Source organism: Chionomys nivalis, chromosome 6 (genome assembly GCF_950005125.1).
Source record: "Chionomys nivalis chromosome 6, mChiNiv1.1, whole genome shotgun sequence".
Classification (NCBI taxonomy): Eukaryota; Metazoa; Chordata; class Mammalia; order Rodentia; family Cricetidae; genus Chionomys; species Chionomys nivalis.
Genome location: NC_080091.1, coordinates 96,821,662 through 96,848,927, shown reverse-complemented (window position 1 = coordinate 96,848,927; position 27,266 = coordinate 96,821,662). Strand labels below are relative to the sequence as shown.

Genomic DNA, 27,266 nt, shown 5'->3' with positions numbered 1-27,266 from the left:
ACCAGTCTATGTGAGATACATTGATACTAACTTAAAATACCATTTTTAGAAAGAGTCCAGATGTAAAACAAAATGCATCCTGACATGTAGGTAGGCAGATGCTAATAGCAAAGAGAACATTGAGTGTTTGGAGAGTCGGAGTCTAATCTGATGATGGAGAAGACCATGGGTATCCTTCTGGAGGATAGGCGCTATGAATGTAGTTTCTTTGCAGTGAGTAAGCAGCTGTGCCAAACCTACGGAGATGAGTAGAGTATTATACCATCTGCATTACAGGGCGTCACCTCCCTGGGACGAGGTCAGAGAACTAGCAGCGCTCTTCCCAGGAGGGGAACTGCTGAGGACAAGTAATGCCGTGTGTTTAGTACGAGTGGATGCTGAAATGCCTGAATACTGTAATGATTTTTCTTTGAACCTTTAGGTTCTCCTGAAAAGAAAACTGAACATTCTCCAAATCAAAAAAATATCACTGCAAACCCTACCAAAAATGGATGCGCAAGTCCAGTATGTAAAGATGAACGAGCTGTAAAGAAGACTTCAGAGAATACAGCAGTTCGGGGACCAGTGCAGAAGGGCCATGATGAGTCCGAAAGCGATTTTGAATCAGACCCCCCTTCCCCGAAGAGCAGTGAAGAAGAACAAGAGGATGAGGACGCTCAGGGAGAACACGGGGACTTTAATGATGACGACACGGAGCCAGAGAACCTGGGTCACAGGCCTCTGCTCATGGACTCCGAAGATGAGGAAGAGGAGGACAAGCACAGCTCTGACTCAGAGTATGAACAGGCTAAGGCCAAGTGCAGAGGCCAACCTGGTGGTGGGCGGAGCCCAGCCGCTGACCCTGCACTCCTCTCCCCCGACCATTCACCGGCTGCTGCGCTGACTTCTGCCCAGGAGTTTGATGTGTTCGGTGCCGTGCCCTTTGCAGTGCGCGCTCCACAGCTACAGCACAGAGGGGATGCGCAGAACCTCCCCCGGCAGACATTTCCGGAGCAGGAGGACTTTGACGTGTTCACAAAGGCCCCCTTCAACAAGAAGGTGAACGTACAGGATTGGCCTGCAGTGGGGGCAGACACGCGACCTCTGCCTGCACGGCCCAGAAGTGTGGATATATTTGGCTCCACTCCCTTTCAGCCATTTTCCACGTCAGCGAGTAGAAGTGAAAGCAGGGAGGATGTTTTTGGGCTTGTGCCCTTTGAGGAAATAACTGGGAGTCAGCAGCAAAAAGTCAAGCAGCGCAGCTTGCAGAAACTGTCCTCTCGCCAGAGGCGCACGAAGCAGGACCTGTCCAAAAGCAATGGGAAGCGCCACCACGGCACACCCACCAGCGCAAAGAAGACGCTGAAGCCCCCCTACCGCACCCCCGAGAGGGTCCGCAGACACAAAAAGGTGGGCCGCAGAGACTCACAAAGCAGCAGTGAGTTTTTAACCATTTCCGACTCCAAGGAGAACATCAGCGTTGCACTGACTGACGGCAAAGACAGGAACAGCGCCCTGCAACCCGAGGAGAGTCTGCTGGACCCCTTTGGTGCCAAGCCTTTCCATCCTCCAGACTTGTCGTGGCACCAGCCCCATCAGGGCCTAAGCGACATCTGTGTTGATCATAATACCATCTTGCCTGGGAGGCCAAGACAGAATTCAGTACACGGGTCATTCCATAGTGTAGACGCGTTGAGAATGGATGACTTCGGTGCCGTGCCCTTTACAGAACTCGTGGTGCAAAGCATCGCGCCACGTGAGTCCCAACAGCCTCAGCCAGTCGAATTAGACCCATTTGGTGCTGCTCCGTTTCCTTCTAAACAGTAGATACTCCAGGTGGACTCGGCAATAACTCCTGTTTCAAAAAAGTATGAATAGTTTTATGAATCTCCAAGAAAACTTATTTGTATGTTTGTTTATATCCTTCATTCCCCCAGGTTAATCAGGATAGGTGACTTAAATAAACCAAATGCAAGCACCTGTACAGGGTAGCGAGGCGATGCCTTCTGCAAGCAGGAGGCGGCCGCAGAGGTGCAGCTGTGGGGCTTTCTGGGCAGGCAGATGTGTGGCCACTGAGGGACGGGAGAGCTTATCACTCGGGCTGACGTCACCTAGGCGCACACCCAGGTCTAGCAGGTTTGCCCCAGGAGGAAAGAGCCTGGAGTGTGCTGTCAGTTCGTACACTTCTCTGCAATGTAGAGCCAGAAGTAACTGACTATCGTGCCTAAAACTGTCACATTTTAAAAAACAAGTGCCATTAATATGGACTCTGTAATAACTATATGAAATAATGTATATATTGACTCAGTTTAGCCCTTCCATGGTATAGACATCAAAACATGTACATGATAATATATATGCAGTTCTTAATCTGTCAAATAAATTTTTAAAATACGGAATGCTTAATAGAAACCTAGAACAAAAATGTAAAGAGAAATATCTGACATTTGAAAATGTAAAATAATGATACGTCAAAAAGAAAGCAACATTTGTACTTTAGAAATACATGTTTTTGAATGGATTTTGGCCAAAATCTTTATCATGTTCCTAATGAAGCATATTGATAAAAAGTGGGAGGAGAGAGGTTATATAGAAATTTAATTTCAGAAAAAAGCTAGCTGAAACTTTAAATTTTAAAGATGTTTACAATGTAAAATCTTGTTGCATTTACTATTGTACTTTGTTACATCAGCACCCTTATCCAGCACTCCTGAGTCATGAGCAGTTCCTTCCCTCAGGTTTTGGGGGGGGGGGGCGTTTTACTTCAGTGCTCCTGTTAGTGACACTGACAAGCCTTACGGAGACAGGACGCATGCTTCCTGCTGCCAGTCCCGCTGCACAGACAGCCGGACTTTCAGTGGATGTAAGAATTAGACCGTGGGACTAGGGACTTTAATTCTGCTAGCTGGTTGCATCATCAGTGAAAAGAACCAAGCTACCAAATTGCCTTTTAAAAAATACCACGAGTCATAATTAGAAACTTGACATTTTGTAGAAGTCGTGTTTAATGGTAGCAATTATACATCAGATAATGTGAACACACTATCTGCTCTTGTGTCTCTGTCTTCAGTTATAGTTGTCTTTGCAGGATTAGCACCACACGTTTCTAGATTAATAGCTATTTACAGAAAGGGGTGGGAACTTTATCACCATTACTCTCCTTGCTTGCTGTGTTTTAAGTTAACTGTCTCTGCCCCCAATTAGTGTATTTTATGAGTAATCTTATTAAAACCTCTTAATTTTAGTGCCCTGATGGGATAAATTATTTGCCTACTCTCACAGTTTGGAACTTGGAAAGAAGCAGAAAATATAAGTAAGCCACGGTCATTTTTCTTGCTTCTCTTCTGTGAGCTCAGTCAGGTGAAAAGTGGATGGGCAGCAGCCCAGCATTAGGTCACCACCGAGAACTGGTCTGCACCACTTACTGTCCTTGTGCCAAAGGCAGAAACTATGTTTGCACCTTTTCTAGTTCTCAGGTTGATTAATCTTGCTAATGCAAATGCTAGTAGATCCTTTAAACTACACAACAGACTCAGCAGCGATTCTGTCGTGTGAAAGTGAGGCATTCATTCACACAGTAAACTCATCAGCTGCACACTAGGTTTGTGTCTACGGAAGAGCTCAGCTGGAAGGTAACAGTGAACTGGTGTGGTCTCCTGAGATGTTTTACTTGCCTTTCAGTGCACTGACTAATTTGACAGGACTCACTGACATAGCCCCTTTGGCTTATGCTGGATGAATCTTAGGAAACAACTCTGCCACAGCCTAAAATGTTTACATTGCCTCCTACAGCCCAGCCAGGTGACATTCCTCTTTTGAGACCAGCTCATTGGACACATGGACTATTTATCTGGAGGTCCCGTGGGGCAGTTCCTTTATGTTGATGTTAGAGGCATTTTCTTAAGATGTAGAGACTTCCACTTAACTCTTGAGTCTCCGTACAGCTGAGCCTTAGGTACTTAATTCCCTAATGAGAGTTAAGCTACCAAGCACAGGATCCAGCACGTAGCACTCGCCGAAAGACCGGCTGTTATGGGATAGCCCCATCCTGGCTTAAAGGATGTCATTTGGGTGTGCCCTGTGCTTCTAAGCCTGCAAAGTAGTCCTAAACCTGCTAAACTTGAACATCAAAGGGAAGTCACATGAGAGATCTCAAGGATCCGAGGCCAAAGCTGTTTCTTAGAAGCTTTACCAGCTTATCTCTGAATTGTCTTTTAAAGAGTGGACCATGTGCTTACCTTCCACTACTTCAGTCAAACGTTGCTATTACAAAGAACACTGTTTATGAAGAATGTATATGCCGACACAAAGAAGTTGCCTGGTGTTTAGTTGGAGAAAAAGGTCTGTTTAATCTGGGAGAAAATATTACTGACTCGAATATTAAGAACTGAGTTTCTCCCTCCTCCCAGGATGTGTGTACTTGGACGTGGTTAAGCAATCACTGGGATCTCAGATCTGTGCACCCCGCAGCCGTTTAACAGGGACTGAATACTGTTGTCACCTGCTGGTGGAGCCGCTCTCCTGTGCTGGCGTTGAGGGCAGCCACTCTGCTGGGTCATCTGGATTCGCACCTGTAGTACTGGCACTGCTTGGGAGAGCCTGGGCACATCTGTTTAGTGTATGTAGAATGTGCAGTGAACTTTGTCAGTTCTTCTTTTTAGCAAAACTAGTCATCAGTTTAGGTCCAGTTCCGTGAGGTGACAGTCTACTGTGAGGATGACGTGTCTACTGTGACAACAGCAAATGGCTGTTGGAAAACTTCTGTTACTAAAGTTACTGAGATAAAAAGACACACACATACACATCACAGCTTTCTATTAGGGAATTAATGTGAATTTAAAAATGGCAAATCATGTTTTGTTTTGTTTTGTTTTGAAAGAGCACTCACTCCTAGAGAGGGCCTACAAAAGCCACCAAAGGGAAGACGCAGATGGAAATACAGAGGGTGGAGTCTCTTTTAGGTTTTGTTTCTACATCTTAAGATTCACAGTGCTGCTTTCGGAAGAGAACTGATTTTATTCCTGTGTGCTTTTTGGTGACTGAAAGTTGTCCAATAGAAGGGGTAGTCACCACTAGTTTTTCCTCTGTGGTGCTGGGAACTGAAGCCAGGGCCTGGCACCTGCTAGACAAGCGCTTGGGCGCTGAGCTCCGCCTCCAGCCTGGAAGCTCCCTCCCTTTAATTGCTGGCAAACAGCTTTAAGTGCACTTTCTTTGATTACACTTCCAGTTTTTGTTAAACTTGAATTTTCTGAAGCCTTTTATGTACCACTAAGCAAATAACTTTAATCTTTAAAAAATGGATTTATATCTTTAGTTGTGTTTCTAACTGTTATAAAACATACTTGCTAAAGTGACTTAAACCCTCAAATGTAGCTGGGAAACTTAAGAAATAGAATTCAGCTGCTTCCCCTGTACCCAGTTAGGCACTAATTTTATTACCTTATTGCCTTTACATGGCTTAGTCTTGAATTCTGTTCACTATTTTGAGATTTAAAGTTATTTTCTTACTGTATTTATCATACCTACTGTTTTAATAATCTGCCTTCTTTAAATGCAATAAATCCCAAATGGATTGCTTATTCTTTATAATCAATGCCTTTGGAGTCTTTTTTTTAATTTGTCTTATTGAAAGTTCATTATCAACTTCTCTTTAGTTCTTTCATTCTCACGTGGATTCTGTCTCAGTTTTGTGCTGTTCTCAAAGGATTTAAGGAAACGTTCCTGGCCTCGTTCCTCCGCGGCAAGAACGTTCATAGCACAACTGCCCCACCTTCACCAACACGGTGGCTGTGAGCCAGAACACGAGATCGCAGAGTGCCTTTGGAATCAACTTGTCTGACATAGTTTTTAATTTGTAACTTGTTTCTTCAACTGTGAAAGGCTGTTAGCATTAACAATATTTGACTAAGTATTTATTTTAGTTCCTGACAGTGTCAGAAACTAAAAGTGGCTCTGGCATATTAAAGAGATGGCCTGTGTATTAGAATGGCAACAGAGTTGCAGTATCATCTCAGAATACACTATTCCCTAATCTGGAGTCTGCACTGGTGCCTGGCGACAGTGTCTCATTTTATTTGGTATGAGTGGATTTTTGTTTTGAAGAAATAACCAGTGCAAAGCAGTCCCTGTTTAAACTCGGTTATAGTTCTCTCTCCAAGCAGGGACATAAGAGCTGTTTCTTTGGAGTAATTACTGTTTCGGAAAGGTTGGCTCAGGCATCACACGTGGCAGTTAATGCTCATCTCGAAGGCACGAGCCTTACAACTGTTGCCTGTTAAGAAGGCACGGGGCTGGCACAGCTGAGATTACCTGCACGCCGGGCAGCAGTTTGAGGCCACATTAGAAGAGCAGGATGAGGGCCTTGGTGGCTGTTCCCATGAGCTGTGCAAGGGTACAGACTTCACTCTCCTCGAGAGGGCCCTACTGTTTTCTCTCTCCTTTCAAGAAGAAAAGTTTCAAGGGTAAGTTTCAGTTCCAGATCCTCATCACACCACAGAAGCCCAGGGAAGTCACAGGGGACCTTGGTGCTCAGTGCCTGCCTTTCATTTCCGTAAAAATATTACTCTGATAATGCATACAAAAGACCCGTGGGCCTGCCCTCACAGCCTCGCTGCTTCACATTGGCGGGGTGGAGTTAGATAAACGATGCTTTTGGGTGGATGTTGGCCTCCTCAGCAACTGGCAGGAATCCAGAAGTGCAGGCCATGGCCCTGGGCATTTAATACAGGGCAGGGTATATGTCTCCAGGGGTGCCTGACAAGCCGAAAGTTGTACAGCCCTATACTCTGCAAGTACAACCTTCAAACTGGATACTCTGTCCAGTGGATCATAGCTGCCACAGTCCCTGGCTCATCATCTGACCCTGAGATGTGATTTAAGGCTGTAGCATCTCACAAAGAATGACAAGCAGCGCACGTTTAGTAAACCCCATTTATTTACATATGCACACTTTAGTAAACCCCACTTATTTACATACGCACACTGCCATGCAGTTACCGACTGCACCTAGTATAAGCCAAAAAGATGAGCGGTGCCCTGGTGTTTGAAAATAGCTTTATAGAGAAGGATAACTGTATCTCTATAAATTATTATAATTTAAAACAGCAAGAGAGTTAAAAAGTGTACTTTTAAAGTCTTCTTAGCTTTTATAGTTTATTTACAGGTAAAAGTAAGACTGGCCTTTTTAAATACTGTAGCTGGAAATACAATTTTCTACCTATTTTAGTAAACTGATAAAAACAAAAATATACATTATTACAAAGCTCAGATTTGTAAGCAGTTGTCAAATATTCTTTAATGTGAATAAAATTTTTATCAGTAGTGTTATGCACACAGTAGATGGTCAATAAATGCTGACATACATAAGTGTTTATAGTTGACAGCAATCCACAGTCATTCATTCTTTTATAATAAATACATTATAAGGACAAAAGATGAGGACAATAGTTTATTTATAATATCCAATATTTTCAGAGAACACAGAAAAACTGTCCTTACAATCAGACCTATTCAAAGAATAGTTGTTGGAAAACAAAGTATGCTCTTTTTATGTGTTACACATATAGCAGTTATTACAGAATGCATGTACAAAAAGAAACCAGGCATTTGAAGAAAGTAAAACTTAGAGGGCTGGACATGGTGGCACATGCCTTAGATCCCAGCACTTGGAAGGGAGAGGCAGGTGGATCTCTATGAGTACAAGGCCAGCCTGGTCTACATAGCAAGTTCCATGCCCACCAGGGCTACAGAGTGGGACCTTGTCTGAAAAAAGAAAAAAAAAAAAATTAAAAGAATTGAAATTTTTTTGAGTTCATAATAAAAATGGCTCCATGCTTAAAATTGCTGGACTTTCCTCATTTTTTTACTTAAAAACTACTTAGTATATTAATTCTGGCCAAAATGGTAAAATGTGTATTCAAGAACAACATATTCCAACCAAGGTTATTATTTGAAAAACATAGCCTACTTTCGTCATGTCCAGACCATCTAGAGTTGAGCATATGAATTGAATTTGTGATCTAAGGTACAACAGACACTTTGAAAGGAGCACTCCAGCACGCAACGGTCATGAAATGGTGGCCTTGACTGAGTCCACAGGAGAAAACTTCTGACATACCAGCATGGGAAACTTGAACTCCAAAACCACTGCACTAGAAAGAAACACTCTGCAGAGGCATAAACCGAGGCATATCAATCTTCCTAATACCAAATGTAGAAAGTGCATTTAGGGAATAAGCATCATTGTCAAGAAAAATTTTATATATTATTTAATTCCATTTTCCTGAAAATATGCCAGCTTGTTAACTTATTAAGAAATAGGTAATACTTTATGCTTCAGTGGACAATGGAAATTTTATGAATACTATAAATGATTTAATTTATGCTCTTCAAAAGTCCAAGGAATAGAAGTTACACTATCTGACAGGGCAGTAGGATCTACTATTAACAAGACCATGCTTCAGCTATGAATAGTCCATGGTGTTTATCTGTACGGTAAGTTGTCAATGTAATGTTAGCACTAGTGTAAGCAGGCCTAGGGCTGGGCTGTGGTGAATAATATCACTATCATGTGAGACGTGGGCGTGACTTCTAAGGCTTAAGGTTCACTTCACAAGGTCAAGACAGGGCCACTCAACTCTCATGGCCTTCCAAGTAGCACCCACACGGTTTTGAGCTCATCAGCATGAATCTTAGGACTAGAGTTAGAGATGAAAGTTCTTTGGGAAAAGTCGAATCAAAATTCATTGTCAAGAATCCAGTTATAATATGGAATGAAATAATATTTGGAATAAAATTAGGTAGTTGATGATCTAGCCATCAGACTGTGTTGATCAGTCGTGCCCCTGGTTTCCAATCTAATATTCTTTTTAAAAATGTTTTTTCTCAACACCTTTCTCTATGTCTCAAAGGAGAAATTAAGATTTTTTTGTTAGCAAACTAAAAAAAAAAGGAAGGAAGGAAGGAAGGAAGGAAGGAAGGAAGGAAGGAAGGAAGGAAGAAAGAAAGAAAGAATGTTCCTAAGGAGAGGAGAAATGGCTGTGGGGAATCCTCGGGGCCAGTCTCTCACACGCTGCATGGGAAGGCTGGGATTACTTAGCCTGGAGTAGCACAGGCTACAACCCTTGCCTTGAAGAGGCAAATTTGGTCATTTAGTGAAAATGTCTCCTATTAAAGTAAGCACACAGACAGGAGCCCTTCCTAAGAAAATGGAGTTGGTCTTACGTAGAATGAGCCCCGTTTTTAGAGTAGTTTCATACCCACTGCTACCACTCAATGTTGTTCCATGTCTCAATGCATCTAAATTTTCACCATCTGTGCAAACAGCAAATCACAGTTGCAAGGATCAACCACAGCTCTTACTACAGATCCAAGTATGCTTTTCCATTTTTATAAAGCAAAAAAAAAAAAAAAAAAGTAAAAAAATGAGAACCTTAGAAATAATGGGGTCTAAAATTCCCCGCTGTATATTGCTTAATGACTGGATTCACCAGGTGGCCATACCTGAATTTACAGGTGCGAAGCATAGTCAGGGCAAGGCTTGCTGTGCCTGTACTGCATGACGTACACTGTCGACTGGTGCCACCAGTATAACATCACTACCGCAAGGACATGCCAGATCTGGTGGCTTGATCCGAGGTAGTTTAGCTGTCCTGGAACGGAGAGCAGAAAGAAAGGCTGATGGTATTATTTCAGTATTTAGAGAAAAATACCCTTCTACCTCTGGCTAGACTGACTGCAGATTAATTCAGCTTTAAGAGGATGAACTCATTTAAAGTTTACTTTTTAAGTATACAAGTGAACTTCAGAAATGCTCTTTCCAATGGTTTCTAGGAGAGATCAGGTGCGTTTTGAGTAGTATGGCCTTAGACCCCAACTTTATTTTTAAAATGTAACTTGTGGGGGCAAATGAAATAGCTCATAGAGTAAAGGCAGCCTCCCCAAGCCTGATGGAGCTGCTATCCCTCAGGTCTATCCACAGGACACAGACAAAGACGGAGCCCACAGTGGGGAACTGACTCTTAGAGTTGTCCTCTGACTGCTGCACATGCCACCCAAGAGTGCGCACATGCAAGCACACACACACATGAAATGTGAAAAAAAATGTTATGTTTAATTTTATGAATTTGATCTATTGTTTTCCATGTTTCAATGTATTTGATAGATGGGGGGGAGTACCATATGAAAGGCAAGAGACACTAGTAATCTGGGCATGACTTAGGTATGTAACTGAGAGCAGATGCATTGCATGGCTAGACATGAGCCTGTTAGGAGCACTTCTGCACAGGAGGGGAGGACTAATTAATCACTAACACAGGGAAAGCTTCCTGGTGTTCCCATTCACAAAAACCAGAACCAGAACAACTGTCAGCTGTTCCTTAAAGTCCTACTGTGGTGGTATTTTCTGTGTATTCTCTACGCTAACTTCCTCTTAGCAAGAAGCATAATTCAGAACACAGGATTTAAAGTGTGATCCACAGGATTCTTTCCAGGTAGGCTCTTAGCATTTCTCTTGACTCCCAGTAAAGCCTAGAGATTCATTTAAAATGTGTGTGTGTGTGTATGTACACATTGTTATCTTGTCATAGATGAACATGTGGATCTATGGGTCCACTGTGATATATTTGTTTTGTTTTTGTTTTTGAAGATGCTGTCTCACTAAGTAGCCCTAACTAGCCTAGGACTGTGTCGATCAGGGTAGGCTTGAACTCACAAATCTGCCTGCCTCTGCCTCCCTAGTGCTAGGATTAAGGTGTGTACTGTAACTAGAGCTGTTGTTAGTTTTAAATATCTTACTCCCTATTCACAGTCTACACTGCCCATGTTTCTCTCATCCATGGGAAAAGACACAGATACCACTAGAAACTACCTTTCCCAAGACTTCAGCGTTCCCAGCACCCTGCCTCCACTGCTCTGTGTTCCTGCACTCAGCCACACAGCTACACAGGCACAGTTCATGCTGAGCTCCCCTTGGATAAAAGCTGTAAACATATGATCTTTTCCAGGTGTTAGAAGAGACAATTCCTAACAACTGATTCAAAACCAGTAAGGCTAAAGCCACATGGCCATTACATAGTGTGGAGTATTTGTACTTGCGTGGGACAAATAAATGAAATTATATGAATGTAATTATTTTTAAATTTATTTTGCAGTGTGCATTCTAGGCAAGTAAGTGCTCTATCACCGAGCTACATATACCTCTAGCTCTAGAACCTTAAAAATAATTATTAATAAAATGATACAAAAATATACCCAAAGTGGTTTTTCAGTATAGGGCTATGGTTCTGTTCTCATGTCCCGATGTCCACCCTCCGGTTCTCACTGCACTCCATTCGGACCGAAAGCTCAGCAATGAAGAACCAAGAACACAGAGGGATGCTTGCAGACTCCGCCTCTAGACTGTCTCCCTCTCCAGAGCATGCGAAGAAGGGTCCCATGCCATCCCTAATGCATCATGGAGGTGACTCTTTCTCTTCGGGGAAAATGTGAACACAGCCCCACTCCCTGCAACGAATGTCAGCTCTCCCCACACTGGGAAGTCAGGAATCAGCATCCCACAGTGCGAAGAATAACTAAGTACGGAAGTGACTTTTAACCCAGAAAGGAGGGATGGATTTGTAGCCTATAGGTGATTTGCGCCTTTACCCAGTCTTCCAAACCTAAGTCTCTGTTGTAAGTTCCCTAAATGTTACTCTTGAGCCAAGCTGAAGCTTGCCTGAATGAAATCATGCTTTCTTTCCTTTATTTAAAGCTCATACTTTACTCCATGATCAAGACTGGGCCATCCCTCCCTGAATGCTTACTGCCCAGCTGGGACTGCTGTTCCGGGGGAAGCTTCCATCTCCTCCTCATGGGAAGCACAGGAGAGAAAGTGTTAGCTTGCTTTCCTATGTGGAGCACAGCTTGTTGACCTACCGTGGCATTTACCTCAGGCAGTCCAACTGCAGAGGGGCAGTGTGGGAGAACACGCTTTGGCGACGTTTGCTCACCTTACCCAGAGTCTCCTGGGTGGTTTTCAGCAGAGCTCCCCAGTGTTGACCTGAAGAGGGGAGGCTTCCTCCTGCTGAGAGTGGCTCCTGAGTATCTTGGGGCAGTGAAAGGGTCACCCTAGCAGTGTCTGTGAGGAAGTTCCAAGCCAGACAGGCTGTCCTGAGCTACTGTGCAGAATCTGTGTGAGCCACACAGGTTCCTCATTTCCCTTGTTTCAGAATGTATCTGAGGAAACATTCTGAGAGCCCCCAGTGGATGCCGTGCACAGCAGAGAGGACTCAGTCCTACACACACCACCTTTCCCTAGATGATACCGACAGCAGTGTTTAACTTCCAAATCAGATAAAGGAAGAGATTAAAATGTAACAATTATAATATACTATACTGTAAGTTTTGACTGTGGTGTTTTCACTCTGGAGTGGTTTCCTTCAGGCAACTGAAACCACAGACAAAGCCCCAGTGTGCAGAACATTACTCTAAACCCATCTTCTTTTCCCTGTTCTTGCACCCTTGCTTCTTGCATGTCTTGCTTTATGCATCTCTGCATATGAAAATTACTCTCTAAGAACAACCTGGCATGGACGGAGGAGCATGGTGGCTAATGGTAGTGCCCCATGCTAAAAAGAACAGGAGCTAGGAATCACATGATCCTCGGAGTGTGACGGGCACTGTCACTAACCCATAACTCTACAATAGTGTCAACCCCAGCCCCTGGGCCCAAATCATACCGTGAAGGTGGCGGGGAATGTCTATGGAAGCCCCTTGAAATTTAAAGTTATGTTTTCTGTTTCCCTCCCTCCCTCCCTCCCTCCCTCCCTCCCTCCCTCCCTCCCTCCCTCCCTCTCTTCCTTTCCTTTTTATTTTGTTTGTTGTTCTGTAACACAGGGTTTCTCTGTATAACCAGGATGGCCTCGAATTTAGAGATTCACCTGCCTCTGTCTCCTGGGTGCTGGGACCAAAGGTGTGCACCACCATGCCTGGTGAAAAAGTTATAGATATTGCTCAGGAATGGAAAAATCATTCCATAGTCAACGCTGAGAAACAAACTAAATCCTCAGTCTCAGAAGCATTTACTTGAAATGTGTTTTCAGAAGGAAGCTGCAAAGCATGAAGAACGGGACCCACCTGGAAAGTACCGCTCGGGAACTTTGGAAATGTAGAAGAGGAGAGCAAGGAGAGCGATCGCGTACATCACAACCACTCGGGGTGCGAAGTCCTGGAAAGCAAAGTGCATTTGCTTAGATTTTCCCCGTGCTACTGAGATCTCCTGGAGCTCAGAGTTGAGATTTAAAAACTGCCAAGTCTCAGTTATCTTGGGGATGGTCTCTATAGTAACGGTCTCTTGTTCTCACCCCACAGGAAGAGGTCCACAGCAATGGAGCACAGGGGTGGCCTCAGAGTTCAGCTACTTATGGAACTTGAGCTTTGACGCTGGTGGCAGTCCTGAGATCGCCTGACTCCTCTACAGAGAAGTTAGAGTGTCATGTTTACAAGAGCTGAGTCAGCAGAGATAAAGACCGAACGGCTTCCCACATTCCAGGGAAATGCCTCGAGCATTGATACACGAATCTTACTGTGGTGCGTGGGCCTAAAGGTCTGCCCGACGCTAGTGACAATCAGCAAGCTAAGACACATATCTGCACCTAATTTACCAACAGTTCATGTAAGACGTAGAGACAACTTCTCTGTCCCTTCTCCAGTAGATGAGAATGATCTTGGCCTTCTCCAACTCTATATTCTTCAGGGTATCAGTCTCAGGTGTCTAGCCATTCTAGAAGACACCTTTAACCATCCGTTAGGCTCACCCGTCTTTAGGAGGGATATCTCTTCCCAACTTAAAAAATGAGAGCTTTTGAGTGAACTTCTTCCAAGGTTCCCCTTTGCTTCCTAACTAGAATGACCAGTGTTCTTACTAGAATCCCGTTTTTAAGAAACACTGTCTTTATACGCCTGTTTTCTATCCTAAGTCTTGTGAATATAGGAATATCCAAAATTTCCTAAAATCTATCAACTCTAAAGTTCTTGTTCTTTTTATCATCATAAGTCGACTGTAATTTACCACCTCTAAAACTAATCACTTTTCTGTCAGCTACCAGTCAGTCTATTCTAGTTAGAATTAAATCATAGGTAGCAGCTTCTCATTCTACTGACTTATTCTTCGGGGCTCAAAATTACCAGAAAAATGGTGTCTTCATACGCAGCAGGACAGCTATGTCCCTCTTCAGTCACGCTAGCCTCGTTACCTCCTGATCTTAAGAAGAGAATACTGCTCTTCCTTAATTTACCACACCACTATCTCACAGTCCCCAAACCACCTTTCTTGTTGCTGCTTTACCAAGCATCTTCCTCTGTGCCACAGTGAACACAAGCCTACCAACAGCCTTCCTCTCCTGGAAGTGACGACAAACTCCATTCGCGTCCAGACAAGCGGCACCATGCCCACCGAGACTTGCACCAGCTCTCTTGGCATATTTACTCACATTAAACATTTTCAAGCGCTCTCTCTAGCACACACTTGGAGCCTTGTTAGAGGCATTTCTAAGGACACAGAAACTCGTCTGTGGTGCTCAGGAAGACAGCTCTACGCCCTCCTGGAGCTCTTCTCCTCACAGGTCCATCTCCACAGGACCCGAAGCCACAGAGTCAACAGCCCTTCCTCTACTTCTCCATTTCTTCTCCTCGCTGGGTTGAACATACTCCTCCAGCTCCAGCGACCGGCGTGATGCTACTGTCAGATATGCATCACCCGTCTCCAACTCTATCTCAGTTCAAACCCCGTGTCTACTTCTTCTTGTATCCCTTACACATCTCTGACACCACATGTCCAACCATAACTCTGCCTCCAGCAAAAGGAACCGACCGCTCCACCTCTCTAGCCCGTTGTCTATGCTTTATCACTAGCGCAGCGGGCAGAACTGCAAACTCTCGGACGTCCTCCCCAGAATCAACGTGTGTACTCACATACCGAGACAGGAAAAGACTGATGTTATTTCATACAATGACTCAGCAGAAATGAGTAGAGACTAATGTGGTTTTGAAAGGTATGCTTATTTATATAGCGGTGAAAACTATGTTTCATCATGCAACTAAAAACATGCTCCCAAAGGATTCAGAGCTACCCACATGGCCTCACTACATCACGTTACCCAAGAAATGAAAATTAAGGACAAAAAAACCCCAACAAACTCCTGACCACACAGCCTACCTGGACAATAGGAGCACTGATTCCTCCATTGAGCCAGACCCAGTGAAGAGTTGGGATCACTCCATAGCCCGAAACTGAACAAAAGATGATAGGGCGGAGCCTCTGCCACTGTTGCGTGAGGTAATTGGGATGAATCTGGGCGAAGAACACTGCCAGGATCATTGCAAGCACGGTGATCAAGTATACTTGACGCCAGTACTAGAAAGAAAGGAAGGCAGTCACTTGGGCCTCTGCACTAAATACCACAGGCTCTGTTTACTTGACTTTAATGTCCAAACAAGATCCCCATGTCCTTCTAAGGAATATTCCATACAAAGGTTAAGTTTCTGAAAAGCTTCTTAGGATGGATGACCACATTTACTTATTTGTACAAAAGCATTTTCCGAGAACCTGCTATACACTAGGCACGAAGATGTTGTAGGAACAGGCTGCCTGTGCGTGGCCTCTCCCTGGGGCCGAGCTTAGACTGTGGGAAGGGCATCTTTTTGGGCACGATGATAGCGTAATGACAGTGCTGTGACTAAGTCACAGACAGAGTGCTATAGAGCCACTGAGGCAAGAACAGTAAGTATTACCCGGGACTGCTAAAGACACTTCCTGGAGGAGGCATCTAAGCTGGACTTGAGGAACGCAGACAGTGTGAGGAGAAGGAGCAGAAAGGGGAAGGGAGGTTTGGAGAAAAGCGGCCGAAGGTGAGCCTAAGACTGAACTCTGCTGTGCTGATACACCGGGAGCTGCTGAAGAACAGGGTGAACGCTGACCCTGGTGGCAGGGGCCTGCAACCCCAGAGTGTGGCAGTTGAGGCCAAAGTTCAGATAGCGGTCTAGAGAAGGTGAAAGGAAGTAGGTTCGACTCCTTCTAGCCTGAGTGACCACACAAATGGCTTCTGTTAGAGGAAATGAACACTGATGGGCCAAGTTTTGGGAGAAGAATAAAGGAAGCCTGAAAGAATGTTCTAAGATATATTAAGATATATTAAGTTTGAAGCCTGCTAAGTCTACATAAAGAGTTTTGAGTATTTAGTTACTAGATGGCTGAAAGCAGTCTCGGGCTCAAAAGTCAGCTTCACAAAGTCCTGCGTGGCTCCCAGGACTTCGGCAGAACCATCACTGCCACAAGTTATCTGTCAGGTCATGTCTCTTCCCGAGCCCAAAGGTCCCTTCTGGATCAAGGGTCCAGTTTTCAGTCTCATCGTCAAGGTGGCCTGTATCCCTTGAAAGGCAGGAGCCACTACAGAAACTAAACGTTCTCTTCCCCGGCATCTAGTAGCTCTGAGTGTAATTGTGCACTGTGAACTGTTTTCTTCTTTGTCTAGTTTGTTTTTTCTTAATTTTTATTTTTTATAAAGTAAATGCCCCATTTTGATGCAGGTAAATGGAAGTAAACAGGAGATATAAGTACGGACTAGAACAGCAGTATGCGTGTGACCGCACAGGAAGGACATCAGTGTGAGTGTGACCGCACATGACAGCAGTGTGTGACTGCAGGACAGCAGTGTGAGTGTGACAGCACAGGACAGCAGTGTGAGTGTGACCACACAGGACAGCAGTGTGAGTGTGACCACACAGGACAGCAGTGTGTGACTGCAGGACAGCAGTGTGCATGTGACCACACAGGACAGCAGTGTGCATGTGATTGCAAAGGACAGCAGTGTGAGTGTGACCACACAGGAAGGACATCAGTGTGAGTGTGACTGCACAGGACAGCAGTGTGAGTGTGACCGCACAGGACAGCAGTGTGTGACTGCAGGACAGCAGTGTGCATGTGACCGCACAGGACATCAGTGTGAGTGTGACTGCACAGGACATCAGTGTGAGTGTGACCGCACAGAACAGCAGTGTGCGTGTGAATGCACAGGACAGCAGTGTGAGTGTGACCGCACAGAACAGCAGTGTGCATGTGAATGCACAGGACAGCAGTGTGAGTGTGACTGCACAGGACAGCAGTGTGAGTGTGACTGCACACTGCTTTTCCTTACTATCCCTTTAAGGACACAGACTCACACACAGAATAGTGCTATTTGCTTCTGAGTAAACACCAACAGTTTTCAAGTAAAATCCAATCAATTCATACTTTAATTACATATATATTTAGTTACATATTATGTTATAATGTAACTAGGCCTGAAACACAGAGAGTTAATAATATAATTCAAGCCTAGTTTATGACTTTTTTCTTTAGTAGTTGAAATACTTTTTAAAATTTTATGTGTATTGTATTTTGTCAGCCTGTATGTCTGTGTGCCACGTGCATGCCTGATGCCAAAGAGGGCAGAAGAGGCTGTAGGATCCCCAGAACTGAAGTCAGAGTGGTGGCTCTGGGAATTAGTGCCTGGTTCTCTGAAAAAAGTTTAAATGAGTTTTATAAACCAGATACCCTAATACTTTTCTCTCTCACCACGTAGAGACCAGGACCCTGATTCAGAACCTGAACAGAGACTCCTGAACTGCAGCGGTCCCAGATCCAGGGTGAGGCCTGCATATGAGTAGGACCCACTTCACAGGGAGGGGAGGTGTGGGCGGGGCACACGCTATTCACTGGGAAGAGAGCTGCAATCCCGAGCAGGTACGCTGCTCCTCCATAGTTTGGGCACAGGAAAAGAGGTCAGATGAGAAAAGGAAAATAACAATCAAAGAGTATAACGGGAGTGAGGTTGGTGGAACTTTTCTTCATGGTTTTGAGACAGGGTTTTTGTTGTGTAGTTCGGCCTGGCCTGGAGGGTGAGCTCCTAAGCCTCCCCGCCCTGAGGTTCACAGTTATACTACATACATGCAGCTGCATTCTGTATGGGCTGCAGCTCCACACTTACAGTCATACTTTCCACCAGATATTAACAAAATAACCGTGGAACCCAAACTAGATATTAGAGATCACGGGAATCTTCTGAAATTGAAGTTCGTGCCCGAACAAGACTCTTCTATTTGTAAGCCAAGTGTGCATTTGTAGATTTAAACCACTGCGAGGAAACGCAAATCCTGGATGAAAGAGTGTGGCAGTTGTGAGCACTTACATTGTTACAGTAAAAGGCGTAAAATACTCCTGAGACATAGCAGCCCAGTATGCCAATAGAAATGCCTGCATAATCCAATGCCATCCATCTTCGACAAGTTTTCTCTGACCGATGACAGGAAAAGAGATGATAGCCCACTGAGCAAAGCATACAAACCTGCAAAAGGAAAAGCTGACTTTAAGAACAAAGTGAGACAAAAACGAAATCAGAATAATTCATAAATGTTCTTCAGAGAGCTGGCTAAGATGCCAGGCTTCCAACCAGGGTCACTTCAGTTTGAATTCTAGCTGTGCACCTCATTTTAGGACAAGCTGCCATTAAGCTTCATGAGTTCATCAGGAAAATGGGGACCACAGTCACTAAAGACTTAAAAGTTATAATTACTTTTAAATATAAAACTGTAAATATACAGCAAAAAATTATATAATAAAAATGCGGTTTTTAATACAAATACTGTTATAATACCTCCCAAGGTTAGTCTGACTCATAAATGAGTTTATTTTCACACTGGTCACTAAATTAACATACATCCCTTAAAAATGATTGAAGGATACAGAATTGTATGCTGCAAAAAATATAAACCCCTCTCATTCAATCTATTCCTTAGAGGTGACTACTGCTAACATAGTATACGTCCCTATAATACATGTGTTACACCTGTGATACACGTCTACAAATGATAAATACTCTAGTCAAATGAATTATTTTAATTCTAATCTATTATGTGCTGACAGATGCATTCTGGGCTGGCTGCTCAGACACTCAGTGGACACCCAACTAGAGCAGGCCTAACCAGCCTGCAGAGACTTGGGGTCCATGTTCAGTAATGACATACTTAACCGCAGAACCTAAAGCATCAGTTCAGCTGCTAGTCACAATCTTCACTGGCCTGTGGCTCTTTGACTCTCAAGCTCCACAGGTGGCTGGCCCAACAGCATGTACCAGCTAGGCCGTATTCTCTGGATATCCCTGTGCTTATGTGACATGAGCCTGGAAAGCTTCATGGTGGATCTGCTCTCTGAGAGAGAAGAATCTCACTGACACAGAAATGACACAGCAGGGGCCACCGTGGCTAGAAGGTACTCAGTTGACAGGCAGGAAGATGTGAGGTGGCAATGTCTATACCAACGCAATATCACACGTGGCTTCCTGTGGAAGTGGGGTTCCAAGTGACTTTTACTTTCTTTCATAAACTTTTATCTGCTTGAATTTCAACATGAGTAACTGATAGGAATTACAGGATCAGTAATAAACTTTCCTCATTGTGGAAACGAGAGTCTGAGGAAAAAACACTATGGTATCAAAAGGAAAAGAGAATTCTGTCAACAAAGCACTGCAAGTTTTAAAAGGTAAACCTACATTTTGTACGTACTGTTAGAAGAGGCATATACTCTTGTAAAGACTTCCTAGGAAGATTAAAATTTCTGACAAATTTGGTATGTTTCAGATCTAGCGGAAAGCACCCCATGCTATGTTGCACTACCGAACGGGGAAGGTAATTCCAGTGTACACCTAATAGATCCACTACATTGGTAGGATAACAAAGTATGCCAAGGTCTGGCCCCTACCTATCACCTGCTTTTCCTTCCTCTTCTACCACCCCAGGGGTCAGCTGAAAAGATGATCACCTCTCAGTCCAGAACACGCTGAGTTGTCTGTGGCTTCTGGGCCTCTACCCAGCATTTTTCCTGTTTAAATGCCTGCATTGACTTTCCCGCCCTCCCACATACGTGACTTGATCTCACTGCCATGGGCATTCTATTCAGTCCTACACACTACTACTGTAGAGTTACTCCCACCATTACAGGGCCCAGAAGTATATAGGGCATTAAACAACTGCTAAACTAAACTTGAAGGTACTAAAGAGAAAATTTGAGATGTTTCTAGTATGTTTCCTTTTAGGACTAAAGTTTTGAGCAAAATGACAAGGTTCTGAAATATAAGACGCAATAAAAACATTATGCAGTTAGTTTCTGGGCTCCCCTTTCCAGCTGGGCAGAACAGGCTCAAGTGCAGAGTGCTGGTCTGTGACTGGCAGGAGGAAATGTGACGCTAGCCTTTTCTTTTTAACGTTGTTCTGTAGTCTGTATTTTCTTTAATTATCAAAATGTCAGTGTACTTATGACCTTTATTTATTTCATGCTTTAAAATGATCTGCTGAACACTTCGACTTCTGATGGTGCCCTGCCTACATGATATGCTGGTGCAGTCAATAGCTCTCAAAAGTTATGGGGTAACTGACCACTATCTGATTGGATTTAAGGCCCACTATATAATATGGAACCCGTGCCTGACTCTGCCTGGGTGGCTAAGAACCTGGGATGAGGTAGGCCATGGACCCAGGGAGGGAAATCAAATACTACTGTTCTGCTTAAAGAGTATAGCAATATAATTACTCCTAACAACATTGGGCTATACCCATAGATTAGTGCCTTACCCAGCAAGCATCAGAGAAGCTTCTTCCTGAAGTAAATGGGAACAAATAGAGACGCACAACCAGACAATATATAGAGACCGAGAGACCTTGGACCACCCAGTTCTAAATGGGATGGCACCTTCAAATCCCTCTCCTCAGGGTCCAGGGAACCTTGCAGAAGTAAGAGCCAGAGGGGATGGAAAGGAAGCATGCATATATGAACTCAGAGACTCTGGCAGCATGCACAGGGCTTGCACAGGCCTAAGCCAGATGGAGTCCCAGCACGGAGAAGATAAAGTAGATATGATCTTCCATCCCTAACCCAGAAGCTATCTCCAGTTCACAACACTCACAAAGGAAAAAAATAGTTTTCTCCAAAGGAGTTGCACTGTGTGTGTGTGTGTACACTCAAGCAAAGCAAAACAAAACACTTAAAGGCCACCATCATGCCCAGCAGCAGATGCCAACACAAAATGAACTTGATGGTAATTTTTGGAGATTTTTTTTTGGCTTATAATACTTTATTTGGGCATTTTTTACCTTAGTGGTCTTTTGCTTATACATTATGGTTTCTGATGTTATGTTTTTACAGGTTTTCCATGTGTGTGAGCATGTGTATGGACTTCTCTTGCTTTTTTTTCCTCTCCCTATTTGTTTTGTTCTTTTTTGGTTTCTATGTATATTTGACTGTTTTTTAAAGAGAGAGAAGGAAGGCATGAAGTTGGATGGGTGGGGAGGCTGGAAGGATCTGGGAGAAGATGAAGGAGGGGACATGGTGATCAGAATATATTGTATGAACAAAAGTCTATTTCTTGTTATTGTTGTTGTTTGAGGCAAGGTTTCTCTGTGTAACCCTACCTGTCCTGGAACTCACTCTGTAGATCTGGCTGGCCTCAAACTCACAGAGATTCACCTGCCTCTGTCTCCCAAGTGCTTAGATTAAAGGTGTGTGCCACCACCATCCAGATACAAAAGTCTATTTTCAAAAAAATAAATAAATAAAACACCTGTTTGAAAACGAGTAAATGTTAACTTTAAAGGCATTTATACAGATCCTAGCAACAGCAAAGGGACCTAGAGAAAGGGACTCTGAAGTCTTAGAACAAAGGTCAACACCAGCGAGGTAAGACAGCCCGAGACAGGCAGGGTGGAGACAGCAAAGACAAGGCACACATATATTTTAAACAGGACAAAGAAAGAGGCTTTCCAAACAGGTTTGAAGTAGACACTTTAGCCAATAATATAGTACGGTCAAACTCATATCCTAGTGTTAATCTTACAGCCAAGATGTCTACAAAGATAAAAAGGCAAGGCATGGTAATACATGCCCACAATCCTGGCGTCTCATGAGGAGGGAGGCCGAGGAAAGAAATTCAGTGCCAGCCTGGGCTACACCATGAGAGACAGACAGACACACAGACAGATACACACACACAGACACACACAGAGAGAAGAGAGTTTCCACCATCTTTGAAATGTTGTGGATTTCAAATATGGTGTCATAATAACTTCTAGATGCATGAGAGCAACAAGAGCAATGGCTTTTGTGGTGCTAATGCTATGAGCAAATAAGTTATCCCATGCACCCTCCGGGGTTCTTCAAAGCGAGGGTCTGAAGCAGTTACCCGCCCAGGCAAGCCCGACAAAGTTCTCTTCACCTTGCACGGTGTTTGTGAGATGACTCACCTGGAAGCAGAAAAGACAAATGGAGCAAATTACAAAATCTTCTCGGGACGCACTTGCCGACGGCAGCACGGATGTCATGTCATATATTCCCAGGGTGAAGAAGAGGAAGAAACCCAGCAGATGACTCCAGATGTTTACCGTCTCATTGGATAAAATAAACAGACTGCAAAGTAAACAAACAAGCAGCTCAGATCTGCCGGGGGTTCATGATGTCAGCATTCTTGGGTTAGGGAAAGCCCTGCCTTTCTCAGATTAGACGTCTGAATTTGTCTGTGATGTTCTTCCATTTCCACTAATTCCGGGGCTTGCAGCTTTTGATGATCAGCTCTTAGTGTTCTTACTATTTCATCCCTCCTATTGCATCACTTTTTGAAGCAGAGCCCTTGCTCAGATTCCTCACTTTCTAAAGAAATAAGTATGCAGACAAACACTCCATGTAAGCTAGGAAACTACCAGGACCAGTTACCCGAGATACTGTTCAGTGTTAGCTGAGGCATAAATGTAAAATACCTGTGAGGCACTTGTTAAACACACACACAAAACTCAGTGCATCTAGGAGAAGCAAAATACACACAGATGAGCCCACTGGAAAGGTCCCGAAGACAGGCAGGCAAGCCAGAGCAGTTTTGCTATGCAAGTTCTGAAACCTGTTTCTAGGTGGCATGAGTTCACTCCTTTCAGGAACAAACAGGAGGTTACTTTGTGTGGGGACTCTTTGCCAGGAGAGAGTCTATTACCCTGACCCGGCATCAGTTTCTTCATCTATAAAGAGAAGTTGTGTTAGATGTTGCTGCTTGCTTCCAGCGCTCTCAATTTTGGGAAACGGCTCTGCATTGTTACTACAAGATGACAGACACCATAACTGGAGATTTAAATACACCCGCCACGTCTTTAGCAAAATCGCCGCTTTTGTTAAACAAAAGCCTTGACTGTTAATGAATCAGATTTGGGGGGAATAAGATTTAATTATTCTTACATTTCATGTCTGTGATGTTTTGCCTGTATGTATGTCTGTGTACCACCCGTGTGCCTGGTGCCGAAAGAGGCTAGAAGGCATCAGATCCCCTGCAGGGAACTGGAGTTTAGATGGTTGTGAGCTGCCATGTGGGTGCTGGAAATCCAAGGCAAGTCCTCTTGGTGGGCAGCCAAAGCTCTTAAGCCCCGAGCCATCTCCTCAGGCCCTGAATCAGAAATTCTTAATAGCTAGCCACTTGTAACAGTCCCCATGGTTCCCACAGCCTTATTTTTAGAGGACAAAACACAAGGAAGTCTCAAATGATCAAGAATAAAATTTATCTTGTATCTGGAAACACAGACTTGATCTTGCTTATCATCAAACACAAAGACTATCTGTAACTGGGGGAGATACTAAAAGAATGTTCTAGAAGCGTCTAATTACAGGACTGTTTTGGCAATCAGTCCTATTACCTCAGAAGTTTTCATTTTATGAAACCCAGTATAACCTGATTAACTAAGCACACTCTTAAGTGCGTCCCATCCCGGAAGAGACTGCAGATAGAACGGATGGACACACAGGACCTCTCTTCATATGCACAGTCTGCCCTGGAGACTGTTGAAGCGCGAAAGAAGGGAGGGCAAAGACCCAACCCAGGTACGATTATATTGCGCGAAAAATATCCCCAATAAAGGATAAGTCATTATTGTCAGAAAAGCTAGGCACCCGCAAATTCTGTTCATCTTTAAAATCAACAGGTAACTCTTGCTCAAATTTCTGAAGCTGCTAACAGGAGTCAGGCTGCTTAACTTGTGTCTGACTCAACAACTCAAGAGCTAATTTTGTACAGCCTTGAGATTTGGACTCAAGTCATTGGAATGCAGAGGACCACTGCTAGGTGGGAACGAAACATTTACAGCAGTTCACTGCTGGCCTGCCCTTCTCCGAGATCTTCAGGGCAAGGTCCACCTCTGATTTCTTATGCAATTATGTTCACAGGGCACTGGGGAATGAAGCAGTCATTAAAACTCGAATTGTGACATCCACTTAGTCATCCCTTCAGTACTACTTTCAAGGTAACAAAAATGGGGAAAGAACAGGTGGGAAAGGGCAACGATCAGACAAGTGGTTGCTGCTTGAGCCATTCAACAGCTCACACTCTGGACACAGACTGTGCCACTCCCGTGACCTGGAGTGTTCTATTGCACTTCTGCTAGTGTGTTGACTTTAGTACACAGTCAGTTCTGACAGAAGACTACTCTGCAAACTAAAGGCACATGTTTTGATTTGCTTGTTTTGTTTTTAAAGAGACTTTTGGGACTCTGGTTTTAAAGACCGAAAGCGACAAATCCATCCTGTACAGAGGCTTCCAAGATGTTCTGCTGGAGGCTGGCCGGCCCCTTTCAGCTTTCTTTGCTACAGGGCTTTTCCTACACAGCATTTTCCACAACGACTATTATGTAATTGTGTAATTATATCTTTAGTGTCTGTCATTCATGTTAGACCATAGTAGCTTCATGGGAACAAGGGCCATGGCTGCCTTCTGCAGGATCTGGTAGAGTGCCTACCACCTCACAAAGGCTTCATGCACATTTGCTAGATGGTTGAAGAATCAAGGCTTCCCACATACACACGCACTGAATTCCCAACACGTCTGAATTCCCACAGTGCTGGTCTAGAAACAAAGCTTCAGGTATACACAAAGCAAGTAAGGTTCGGCCATTGTCGGCGGGGTACACTCCAAACCCATATCCCCAGAGAGTATCAAACGGAATAAAGGATGTAAAGGCGCTTTGTAAAAAGCAAAGGGCTACTGGGGAAGGCAACGATGACCACTGATGGTATCATTATCTCGTGGATCAAGGACCCCCGGAGCAGAGCTGGGGCAGCAGAAATATTAAGGACCCGGAGGTGAGGAAATGATGCGCACAGAGGAAAGCGGAGAAAGGCGGGGAGATCAGACAAAAAGCGTGAGAGGAGAGGATGCGCCGCGCGGAGCAGCCGCTGTACCTTTTGATACACAGCCTGGAAGGCAGGTAGGCCCGGTAGCCGTCGGTGATGTACGGGTTATCTTTGAGGGACACCGGGATCTGTTCGTAGGTGTAGAGGCGAATGCCGCGGGGCACCAGGACCGGCCAGTACTGGTAGCTGCCCAGCTCGATGTAGTGCGCGCTCTTCAGCAGCTTCTGATGCATGATTCCCCGGCTTTGTTTCGATCCCGCCTCCCCGGGGAGGGGGCTTCGCCGCTGGCGCCCCCGCCCCGGAGCCGCTGACGCTGGGCCAGGTGCTCTGACCCGCCGCTGCCCAGACCCAGCCCCGCTACACAACACCGCCGCCTCAGCTCTGGCCCACCGCCCGCGTCGCAGCCTGCTCTGACGTCAGCGCGCCGTGCGGCCCCGCCCCCGACACGCCCCTCCCTATCGGTGCACTATCGCTCCGCCCCCTCGTCCCGCCTTTTGTTCTGCCTCGCCCAGGAGGATCCGCCCACATCCCCGCCCCTTCCCCGGCTGCCCCGCCCCTCGGAGCCGCCCTCCTTCCAGGCCTGCCCCTACCCCCAACCTCCTACCCGGCCCGCCCCAGCCCCGCCCTCCTAACCGGTCCGCCCCAGTCCCGCCCTCCTAGCTAGCTGGTCCTCCTCCCCTACCCCCAACCTTTTACCCGGCCCGCCCCAGTCCCGCCCTCCTAGCTAGCTGGTCCTCTCCTACTCCCAACCTTCTACCCGGTCAGCTTCTAATCCCGCCCTCCTAGCCGGCTCGCCAACTAGCCCCGCCCTCTTAACCCAGTGGGGCCCTAGTCCTCCCCTTTTCTCAATCTCATCTCTAGTCCCTCTTATCTCCCCTCACCCCACCCCCACTTTTTCCAACCCTCTTCCGGACCCGCCCCTAGCCCCAACCTACCTGGCTCGCCCCTTGCCAGGCCTGCTCTGCCGCTCCCCTTAGCTGCAGGTAAAAAGTTAAAAGTATGGGCGAATTCAAGTGGGTCTCCTTTTCTGTTTTCCATCAGAAATAATAGTTACTACATTTTGAATATCAAGAAAAGAGAAAGGAAACTAATTTGAGCTAACTTATTGCTGGATGGTGTATGTTTGGAGAGATGCATACGGAAGGAATTTTTTTTTGACAACTAGGTACATTGTTTTATTATATTTGTATATTAACTTTATTAACAATTTAAGGTCTTATTTAGAACAAGATACATTTCAGCAATTCGTATAAATATCTACCCATATACACAGACACTGGTACAATCATAAACAGAGGAATTATATTATAATGGCAAGGTTAAACTCAAACTTGTCTTTAAAGTACTTCAAGAAGTAAGAAATTTGATCAGGTCTGCAGGGTCAGTCACTACTGAGTGAGAGTCAGCTTTGGTAATTATCTTGGGAGTGATAAGACCGCAAGAGCTTAAATACATATGTTAAAAGACCATAACTATTTTATTGGTGAAATAGTTTATCCATGGGGAAAGAGATTGATATTAACTAATATTTGAAAGATGTTATGGCTTAGTGTTAAAATCTAGTGCTTGGAAGCTGTCTTACCTGAGTTCCAATTCCTACTCAGTTTATCAATCCCGTGTAAATTATCTAAATTCCTTGTACCTCAATTTTCTTCTTGCTAAACATAAATAACAATAGCACTTTGTGTGGTAAGGTGAATGTATGAACTCACGTGACGCCATGGGAAAAGTGCCAGGCATAACAAGCAACAAATGTTAGCAACATGAAGAGCTCAAGGAAAAATCAACAGATAAAAGTGAACCAAAGTTCTCAGAAAACAGCCACACTCCCGTTAAAAGGTTTTTTTTATTAATTAATTTATTTAATTATTAAAGATTTCTGCCTCTTCCCCGCCACCACCTCCCATTCCCTCCCCCTCCCCCAATCAAGTCTTCCTCCCTCCTCAGCCCAAAGAGCAAGCAGGTTTCTCTGCCCTGTGGGAGGTCCAAGGACCACCCACCTCCATCCAGGTCTATTAAGGTGAGCATCCAAACTACCTGGGCTTCCACAAAGCCATTACGTGCA

General features: G+C 44.6%; 2 protein-coding genes across 9 annotated transcripts in view; one reads left to right on the top strand and one right to left on the bottom strand.

Moving 5' to 3' along the window:
• Positions 1-5,568, top strand: part of Bmp2k (BMP2 inducible kinase) — a 97,023-nt gene extending 91,455 nt beyond the window's left edge. For both annotated transcript variants that reach the window (XM_057771038.1, XM_057771037.1), the window contains one exon: positions 422-5,568. In XM_057771038.1, the coding sequence (XP_057627021.1) occupies positions 422-1,806 (1,385 nt within the window). In that variant the 3' untranslated portion in view covers positions 1,807-5,568. The remainder of the gene's footprint in view (positions 1-421) is intronic.
• On the bottom strand, positions 1,709-25,593 carry Paqr3 (progestin and adipoQ receptor family member 3). Of its 7 annotated transcripts, none has more exons than XM_057771045.1 (7): positions 25,250-25,593; positions 22,285-22,447; positions 18,183-18,338; positions 15,173-15,370; positions 13,093-13,183; positions 9,481-9,629; positions 1,709-1,834 (listed from the first exon to the last, which is right to left on the bottom strand). In XM_057771045.1, the coding sequence occupies exons 1-6, from the start codon at positions 25,432-25,434 to the stop codon at positions 9,487-9,489; spliced, it is 936 nt and encodes a 311-aa protein (XP_057627028.1). In that variant the 5' UTR covers positions 25,435-25,593; the 3' UTR covers positions 1,709-1,834; positions 9,481-9,486. The 7 variants fall into 7 exon arrangements, with proteins under 7 accessions (XP_057627028.1, XP_057627029.1, XP_057627025.1 ...); XM_057771046.1 differs by lacking the exon at positions 1,709-1,834 and adding an exon at positions 6,397-6,416; XM_057771042.1 differs by lacking the exon at positions 1,709-1,834 and adding an exon at positions 6,912-8,144.
• Between the last annotated feature and the right edge of the window lie 1,673 nt (positions 25,594-27,266).

Excerpts from the sequence above, each read along its gene's own strand:
- Paqr3 (XM_057771045.1), bottom strand. The coding sequence starts at position 25,434 with ATGCATCAGAAGCTGCTGAAGAGCGCGCACTACATCGAGCTGGGCAGC. Across the intron at positions 15,371-18,182 it reads ACGCCTTTTACTGTAACAAT|TACTGGCGTCAAGTATACTT; the intron begins GTAAGTGCTCAC and ends CTTTCTTTCTAG. Across the intron at positions 13,184-15,172 it reads TCAGTGCTCCTATTGTCCAG|GACTTCGCACCCCGAGTGGT; the intron begins GTAGGCTGTGTG and ends TTTGCTTTCCAG.